Below are 10,000 nucleotides of genomic sequence, written 5' to 3'. Positions count from 1 at the left end.
GAGAGACAGAGATAGATAGAGAGAGAGAGAGAGAGAGGGGGGGGGCATTCTATTCAAGGCTGGCGATGGCGCTGCGTGTCATCTATGGGTGTCATACGTAGCAGGTTTGACCTCTATGGCGTTCCGTGCGCTTTCTCCCTAATTTTTTGCCTCGTTTACGCTCCCGCTCGATCCTTCCTGTGTCAAGGGGTTTTCACAGCTCTTTTCCCTTCCAGATCGCCGCCAGCAGCGTTCAAGGTCTTCGCGAGGAAACCTCAACTCGTCTCCGGTAGGGATCTAGGGAGCGAAGGATGGAGATCCTGACACTGACCGGCGGGCGGTCCCTGCACGAGGAGGCGCCCATGGACTTGAGCACGAGCACGAGTCGCCTTCGTCACCACCCGCTGCCCATCATGCTCAGCCACCGCGCCCCCTGGACGAGCCTCGGGGCGGAGCGAAGCCCGAAGTACTTCCTCGAGCCTCTGCCGAAGCTCCCTCAGGAGCCCGTCGCCGCCAGGTCCCCGCCCTCGTCCTCCTCGATGAGCCACTGCATCCCGATCCCGAAGAAGAGGCACTGCCTGGCCCGCACGTCGCCCCCGCCCGCCGCGCCGCCGGCCGCGCTCAGGGTCTCGCCGCCCTCGCTCGCCCACGCCAGTCCGCTCACTCGCTCGCCGGAGGTCGCGCGCAAGAGAGCCAGACTCGAGTCGCCCGAGCCGTCGGACGCACGACGCGACGCGAGGCCCTTCCGGCGCGAGGAGGTCGCCGCCGGAGCCATCAGCAGCAGCAGCGGCGGCGGCGGGATGCGGGGCGCGGGGGCGGGGCCGGCCAGGAGTAATGGCGACGTAGGAGCGACCGGCGAAGGCAATACTCAGTCCGCCATGTGGCCGCAGCAGAGCCGCCAGCTCCCCGCGGACGTCGGCGGAGGCTCCCCCAGGGGCGGAAGTCCCCTGGGCGAAGAGAGGCTGGAGGAGCCCAACCAGGTCCTCCTCAGCACCCTCATGCAGCTCCAGAACGCCCAGTTCTCGTCGGGCCTCGCGCACCCTCCTGCGCCAGCCCTCAAGGACACGGACGCCCTCCTGTCGGCCATCCACCAGTCGCAGATGCTCTACTACTCCTACTGCTCCCAGCTCATACAGACCCTCAGGAGCAAGCAGGCGCACCAGGAGCAGCAGCAGCAGAAGAAGCAGCACGAGGAGCGGCAGACGCGCCTGGAGCACGAGGCCGCCGCGCTCAAGAGACAGTCGTCGACGTCGTCCTCGTCCCACGAGGACTTCCAGACCCACGTGGAGGAATGCGAGGACGCGGACGACGGCGACGAGTACCTGGACGTCACCGACGAAGACCACGTCGAGGACATCAACTCCATCCTCCGCACGAGACTCAATACGCAGGTGAGGACGCTGACGACGGCCGTGTGTGCGTGTGTTATTAATAGATGGAAACTCGTGTGTGTAAGATAAATGTATGCAAATCTCTCTCTCTCTCTCTCTCTCTCTTTCTCTCTCTCTCTCTCTCTCTCTCTCTCTCTCTCTCTCTCTCTCTCTCTCTCTCTCTCTCTCTCTCTCTCTCTCTCTCTCTCTCTCTCTCTGTCTCTCTCTCTCTCTCTCTCTCTCTCTCTCTCTCTCTCTCTCTCGCTCTCATTCTGTCTCTCTCTCTCTCTCTGTCTCTCTCTCTCTCTGTCTCTGTCTCTCTCTCTCTCTCTGTCTCTCTCTCTCTCTCTCTCTCTCTCTCCCGCCCTCTCTATCTCTGTCTCTGTCTCTCTCTCTCTCTCTCTCTCTCTCTCTCAATAGATCTACCGTAATCGAAACAGAGGCATCCGTGTGAAGTGAAAACACCACAGTATTTACGACTGCAGTAAATAGGCCTGATCTTTGATTTTAGGCCTATGGTTTTATAAGCATATCTTTAAATTCTCTCCCTCCCCACATGCCCCCTGGCAAGCAATCAGGGACTGTCACATTCCCTTCTTTCTTTCCCTCAATTCCCTTCTCTCTTGGTTGATTTCTTTCTTGATTATGTCAAATAATGTTTAAATATACATGTATATACGTCACTCAAGTTGCAATTTTCAGCATCTGTCGCTAACGGTTGTGAAGATTGCCGTCTCGAAATCAACGTGCATATTAATTAAAATCTGGAATATATTTTCCACTGATGGTTTTTATTGATGTTTGGTGTATATATTCAGTAATGTGTGCGAATAGGTGCGTAAATATATGTAAATAAGGGTCATTTGCATACGCAGATACCATGTAGTGTGATACATGTACAAGATACATGTACATATACACGTATGAATAGATAGATGAATTTATCGACGGATAGAGAGACAGATAGATACACAGAGAGAAAGAACTAAAGATACAATTATAGACATAGACAGAAACCTACATATTTATACGTGGTCCCATGTATATATAAATTAGCATATTTTCTCTTTTCCTACCTTTCCTTCCCGATTTTTCGAATCGAAATGATCCCATCTGTAGAGTAAACAGAATGTAAGTAAATATATTTTTAAAAACCATAACTTCAGGGTATTTATTGCGCGGACGATATTCATAGTGACAAATGTAGAAAGGTATGAATGAGAATGAATATCTTCACAATACAAGAGATGCATTTGGCCAGTTTTGAATATATCTTCGTCATAAATACAATATATTTTTTTGACGAAGATGTAGTCGAAACCGATTAATTAAAATACATTTCTTGTATTGTGAAGATTTTTCATTCTCCTTCATACCTTTTCTACATTACGGCGTGAAATTTTCATGCTATAAGGCGGCGATTTTTTGTTTGTTTGTTTGTTTGTGGTGAAGGCACCTTGTGTTTGTGAATTTGTTTATCTTATTTGTTTATTTGTCTATTTGTATATTTGATTATTTCATTCGGTAATCTGATCTTTTTTTACTTCATTTATTTGTTAATTTATCTGCCTCCCCAATCATTTTTTTTATATATGTTTCCATCTTTGTTATTTTGGCTTTATTTGTTTATTATTATATGTATTCCAATTACGTATCTTTCCAAAGCTTTTCAATTAATCTATTTACCACGATCACTTTATCTATTCATATATATGTATACATTTTTCTATTTATCAATCAACCGAACATACGCCAATCCCATTAAAAAAAAAAAAAAAAAAAAAAAAAAAAAAAAGCTGTATCCGAGCGTGTGAAAATACGCCCCAAGTGGACATATATATAAAAAAAAAAATTGCATTAAGAACCGCGTAACATATGACTCCAAGCGAACCGCAGAACCGGAGAGATTCGGTTCCGAGAAGGTCCCAACGTCCGGTTCTGGGGAAGATCTTGACCGGAAATTCGGGTCTGGGGGGGTGGGGATAGGGGGCGGGGGGAGGGGGTGGCGGGGTTGGGGGGGTGAGGGGGGGTTAGGGAGGAAAGGGTTGAACCACCCTTAGCAACAAGAGTACTTTGTCGTGCTTGTTTTAGGGTGGGAAGGTGAGGGAGGGGGCGTGTGTGTGGGGGGGTGGGGGGGAGGTGTTCGTATTTTTGGATACGTTATTATTGTTGTTTCTGTCGTTATTATTGTTGTTATTTTTATCATTAATGCCGCTTTATTTATTATTATCATTATCATTATCATTATTATTATTATTATAATTATTATCATTATTATTACTACTGCTACTACTTCTAAAATTACTACTACTACTACTGCTACTATTGTTGTATCACAACTATTACTACTACTACCATTAATCCTACTAACTAACATCATTATTACTTCTATCATTATATCATTATCATGATCATCACCATCACCACCACCATAACCATATTTACCATGCAGCATACCTGTTTATCATTATTTATTCCTCTCTTCATTTCTCTTCTCTTCTCTTCTCTTCTCTTCTCTTCTCTTCTCTCTTCTTCTCTTCTCTTCTCTTCTCTTCTCTTCTCTTCTCTTTTCTTCTCTTCTCTCTCTCTCCCTCTCTCTCTGCCTCTCCCTTCCCCCCCCCTCTCTCTCTCTCTCTCTCTCTCTCTCTCTCTCTCTCTCTCTCTCTCTCTCTCTCTCTCTCTCTCTCTCTCTCTCTCTCTCTCTCTCTCTCTCTCTCTCTCTCTCTCTCCCTCTCTCTCTGCCTCTCCCTTCCCCCCCCCCCTCTCTCTCTCTCTCTCTCTCTCTCTCTCTCTCTCTCTCTCTCTCTCTCTCTCTCTCTCTCTCTCTATCTCTCTCTCTCTCTCTCTCTCTCTCTCTCTCTCTCTCTCTCTCTCACTCCCCTCTTCTATAATTTCTTCTAAAATTAACCTTTCCCACATTTATAAAAGTAATTAGGATTAACGACACAATTTACGAGGAGGCATAATAGTTGCTGTTTAGTTGCTAGGTCGTAAGGTTGCAAGTCCTTTGCTATGGACTCGGGGGAGGAAGAAAGTGCTATGAGACGCGCGTTCATAGATGAAAGGGAGATAGGCAAAGGATGAGATAAATAGTGATAGGCAAAGGGAGGGATAAATAGGGAGAGATATTAGTCATGGAGTTTTGTGTATGCATATATATGTTGTTGCTGTTGTTGTTTTTTCTGTTTTTTTCTTAATTATTGTTTTTATTCCTATTTCTTTATATATTTTTTTTTCTTTTTCTTCTTCTTCTCTTCTGCTTCTTCTTCTTTATTTCTTCTTATTCATTTCATCTCTTTTGCATCTTCTTTGGTTCTTAATATCTTCCACTTCTCTCTTTCATATTTTTCTTCTTCTTCTCCTTCACCCACCTCCCCCTTCCCCTCCCCACTCCCCACTCCCCACCCCCAACCCCACCACCTCCCCACTCCCCACCCTTCCCACCTCCCACCCTCCCCACTCCCCACCCCCACCTCCTCCCCCCTTCCCACCTCCCCCACTTCCCACCTCCCCCCCCTCACCCCAACCCTCCAAAAACCCCGTCTCTAAGCTTCGGATAATGACCGTGCGGCTAACATCACTTGCGGTCGGCACACTCCGCCGACGTGTCGTAAACAGTGACGTCATCGGCGGTTCGTAAAGCGGTGCCCAGCGGAAGCTCGTAGCCGCCTTTACGACCGACTCGCCGACCGGCCGACACGCATTGGTCACGTCGCTTGTTCGGCCGATCTGGGGGGGGGGGGGGGGGGATGCGCCTGCGTGACACTTGGCGGGCGGTACCTTATTTTTTTTTTTTTTTTGAGGGGGGTAGGGGTAGGGTAGGGGTGGAGGGTCATATATAATTCCGATATTTTTTCTTTCTTTCTTTCTTTTTTTTTTGCGTGTATATATTTTCTGACTTTTTAAGTGTTTTTTCTTTCTCTTCTTTTTTCTTTGTTTTTATTCTTCTTTGTCTTCTCTTTTTTGTGATCTTCATCAAGGTTTTATTCCCTTCTTTCTTTTTTCTTTCTTCTTCGTTTTTCTTGTTTTATCTCTCTCTTTGCTGATCTTTATCACTGTGTTTTATCATCTTTCTTTTTCTTTTTCGACTTCGTCTTCTTCTTTTCTTCGTCTTCTTTTTATTCGTCTTCTTCTTCTTCTTCTCCTTCTTCGCCCTTTTTCTTCTTCGTCGTCTATTTCTTCTTCTTCTCCTTCTTCTCCTTCTTCGTCTTTTTCTTCTTCGTCCTTTCTTCTTTTTCGTTTTCTCCTTCTTCGTTTTTTTCTTTTCTTCATTATTTCTTCTTTTTCGTCTTCTCCTTCTTCATCTTTTTTACCTTCTTCGTCTTTTTCTTATTGTATATACATATGTATATTTAGATATAGATAGATAGATAGACAGACAGATTAGATAGATAGATAGATAGATAGATAGACAGATAGATAGATAGATAGATAGATAGATAAAGAATGAAAGTCAAAATTCGCTCGAAAAAGACCAATATATTTTAATTTACGGTTTTACATTATTCCTCGACAATTTATGTAGAATGATTACCTTAATTGGTCTATTTCACACCTGCTCCCACACATACACATACATAACCATATCCGTGTACATGTATGTATGTATGCATCCATGTATGTATTTATGTATATACGTATGCATCCATGTATGTATTTATGTGTATATGTATGCATCCATGTATGTATTTATGTGTATATGTATGCATCCATGTATGTATTTATCAATATATGTATGCATCCATGTATGTATTTCTGTATATATGTATGCATCCATGTATGTATTTCTGTATATATGTATGCATCCATGTATGTATTTGTGTATGTATGTATGCATCCATGTATGTATTTCTGTATATATGTATGCATCCATGTATGTATTTATCAATATACGTATGCATCCATGTATGTATTTCTGTATATATGTATGCATCCATGTATGTATTTCTGTATATATGTATGCATCCATGTATGTATTTATGTATATATGTATGCATCCATGTTTGTATTTATGTATACATGTATGCACCCATGTATGTATTTATGTATATACGTATGCATCCATGTATGTATTTACGTATATTTGTATGCATACATGTATTTACGAGTGATATACCATATATAAGAGAAAGGACAGATAGATAAGTAGATAGATAGAAAAGTAGATAGATAACTATTCAAATATTCATAAACTACTGAATTATTAAACACGATATTTTTTTTATGCTGACTGCCCATGCGTGTCTCGAATTAAAAAACGTATTAGGGAATGATAATTGCCACAGGGTAGGGCACTGGGGTGGAACGTGGTAACTGAATACGAAAAAACGAAGACATTTTGAAGAAAAAAAAATTATTATTTTTTTTTTCTTGTTCTTCAGTTTTTCTTCTTCAAGAGTTTTATGATAAGGATGACAGTTAGATTGGGAACGAAAAGGAATTTTTTAAAAAAGTGAGGTGTAGGGTTATATGAAAAGAATGAAAATTGAATTAGTAACAAAGAAGATAATTTGCTGTGGAATTACATAAAAGAAATAAAATGCGAAACAAAAAATAAGAAAATTTGAATAAGCTAAAAAAAAAATGTTATAGAGGTTATATGATAACAAGAAATGAAGAAGAAAAAAAGTTTACCTATAGAGGTATACGATAAAAAAATAAAAAAAATAAATACGTAACAAAGACAAATAAAATGTAAAGATAATAAAAAAATAAAATCAAAACGAAATGGATTTTTTCTAAGCCAAAAATAGAGTTAACCGACAATAACAGAAACCAAATATGCAACGAAGAATTTAAAAAAAAAATAAAAAATCACCTATATAATAAAAACAACCTGTAACTGCAACGAAAAGATAATTAAGTGAATTATCACGGTTTTTCGTTCTCTGTTCTTTCGGAGTAGAACTTAGAAACGAGTGAGAATTCTGATAATAACCCGCATTACTGTTTGATTGACACTCACCCTAATTAAGGAATAAGAGAATCAAGGGGTAAAGGGGGGGGAGAGGAAGAGGTGAGGGGGGTAGGGGGAGGGAGAGGAAGGGGTGAGGGTTAGGAGGGGGTCATGACATAGAGGGAGAGGGAAGGAGAGAGGGAAAGAAGGAGAGGAAGGGAGAGAAAGAGAGAGGGGGGAGGGAGAAGGAAGGAGGAAGGGAAAGAAGGAGAGGAAGGAAGAGAAAGAGATAGGGAGGAGGGAGGGAAAGAAGGGAGAGAAAGAGAGAGGGAGGAGAAGAGAGGAAGGGAGGGAAAGGAGAAGAAAAGAGAGAAAGAAAGAAAGCGAGAGAGGGAGCAAGGGACAGACACACACACATAAAGAGACAGAAAGACAGAAAGACAAAACGAAAGAAAAAACAAGCCAAAAACAAAAATTACCAGAGACACAAAACAGACAAACAAAACAAGACACAGGACCACAGCAACCCCTTCCCCATGAGCCCCGCCCCTGGGTCTGCTCACCCATGGAGCCGTGGGGGTATACAAACCACTTTTTACGAAGGACTCTGAGGTACTTTAAACCCCCTAAGGGAAGATGGGAGAGCAGTGATGGGAGGGGGGGGGGAAGGGGGGAAGGGGGGAAGGTTAGGGGTGTTGAGGGTACAGATAGAGGGGGGGAAGCCTAGGGGTGTGGAGGGTACAGATAGAGGGGTATAGGGGGCATAGATAGAGGGGTATATGGGGCACAGATAGAGGGGTATAGGGGGCACAGATAGAGGGGTATAGGGGGCACAGATAGAGGGGTATAGGGGGCACAGATAGAGGGGTATATAGGGCACAGATAGAGGGGTATATGGGGGCACAGATAGAGGGGTATATGGGCACAGATAGAGGGGTATATGGGGCACAGATAGAGGGGGGGGGGTGCGCGCGCATAGAAAATGGGTAGATTGATAGATGGGTAAGTAGGTAGACTGGTCTGCACACGCACAAAAACGGCCATGCAAACACACATATGAGCGTACATAAGTGTGTGTGTGTGTGTGTGTGTGTGTGTGTGTGTGTGTGTGTGTTTACGCGCTTATGTCTACGCGTATGATTTTCAGTAACACATAGTTCATTTCGAATTTCACTCATTCATTAAAGCTTCATCTAGAATACTTCATCATGTGCGTTTACTTGTAAATAAAAAAAAGATGAAACAAACAAACCAAAAACGCAGACCGACCGGGCAAAAAAAAAAAAAAAAAAAATCATGTGCGTGCTGACTTTGAACGCAATTAGAGAACTGGTTGCAGGTGGAAAAGGAGCTAAATGACAAAGGACCCTTTCTGTCTCTCTCTCTCTTCTCTTCTTTTCTTCTCTGCTCTTCTCTTCTCTTCTCTTCTCTTCTCGTCTCTATCCTATTTTTATTCTCATTCTTTCTCTTAATTTTAATTTAATACATAATGCCTTATTGAATGTCACAATGTAAACGTATTTCCCAGGAGGAAGATCCCTGCTGCGAGCGCGACTTCTGACGCCTCGCTGCCACGTCCCATTCTCGCCTCGCTCGTATCACGTTTTTAACCCTCTGCCTTTTCCCTCCTGCAGGAAGCGCTGACGCCGTTCGACCGCCAGTCCTCGTGCGCGGGCTCCCCCAGCAGCGCCCTGCCCTCCAGCACGACCGGTTTCGACGACCCGGAGGACCTGTCCCCGTCCGACGGTGCAGGAGGCGCCCGGAAGCGCGCCCCTCGCGCCCTCACCGGCAAGCACGTCCGGCCGGGCACCGGGGCGTCAGCCACCACCCTCCTCACCCTCCGGCAGAAGCTGGAGGAACGGCAGAAGTTCCGCGAAGTGCACGGCGCCGCCCCAACGCCCCAGCCCCCGCCCAGGAGCAAGGCGCGCCCCAAGAAGAAGTGAGGTGGCGACGGGGTGGCGCTGTTGCCGCGGCAGATGTTGGGCGCGACCTTGCGGGCGGGAGGAAGGCTCCGAGGGGCGCGCCGGTGCTCAAGGGTTTTTTGCCAAAGACGACGAGGGAGGCGCGCGGGAGACAATGGCCGGGATCATGGACGAAAGATGCGTGGAAAGGAGAAAGGAATTCACAGACAGCAGTAATGCCGCCACTGGTTGTTTCTTCCTGGGAAAAATACTTTCGGAAAGATGTATAGATATGTATAAGGTTCCTTTTACTTCCCAATATGCAAGAGCTTGTGGTAAAAGACGAGGCTATGAATATTGCAAAAATATGTATGCCTTCAATTCTTGTTCAAGTATAGAATGCATAGTTGACTGTAACTTGCAAAAATAAAATCATCTATGGCAACACAAGCAGCCAAATCGAATACTGTAGTGTGTTATGAGACAGCAAATCGTTCGGTAACAACATATGGTGACTCAGCAGTGTTATTTCAGTCAACACCGAAGGATAATGTTACAGTGATTCAAAAATAGTTCTTTTGGTGAGCAAAAAAAGAAAGAAAATGTTATGTCATCCTATTTGGCATAATCATGTTTGTAATTTCAGCGTCAAATATTGTAAGAGAACATGATGATTAATTAGATAAGATGCGATATATAAGACATTTTCTTCCGCCCTGAGAAGATGGCGATTCAAGGAGGAAAAATGCAGAGAGAAGAAGTTGCCAGGTCGTAATTAATGATCCGATTAACCACGTACGCTGCAACTTCTCGTAGTTATTTTTAAAAGAATTTAAGTGGGAAAAAACGGAATT

The 10,000-nt window shown here is 44.2% G+C and overlaps 1 protein-coding gene across 1 annotated transcript in view; it reads left to right on the top strand.

The window, feature by feature from the left end:
• Positions 1-10,000, top strand: part of LOC113810480 (uncharacterized) — a 20,117-nt gene that overhangs the window by 9,804 nt on the left and 313 nt on the right. Inside the window, exons 2-3 of the mRNA XM_027362164.2 lie at positions 216-1,370; positions 8,880-10,000. The exon at positions 8,880-10,000 is cut by the window's right edge and continues 313 nt beyond it. Of these exons, the coding sequence (XP_027217965.2) occupies positions 291-1,370; positions 8,880-9,188 (1,389 nt within the window). The 5' untranslated portion in view covers positions 216-290 and the 3' untranslated portion in view covers positions 9,189-10,000. The remainder of the gene's footprint in view (positions 1-215; positions 1,371-8,879) is intronic.

This window comes from Penaeus vannamei, chromosome 13 (genome assembly GCF_042767895.1).
Source record: "Penaeus vannamei isolate JL-2024 chromosome 13, ASM4276789v1, whole genome shotgun sequence".
NCBI classification, from domain to species: Eukaryota; Metazoa; Arthropoda; class Malacostraca; order Decapoda; family Penaeidae; genus Penaeus; species Penaeus vannamei.
The sequence above is the reverse complement of the archived record's forward strand: the minus strand, read 5'-3'. Positions and strand labels throughout refer to the sequence as shown.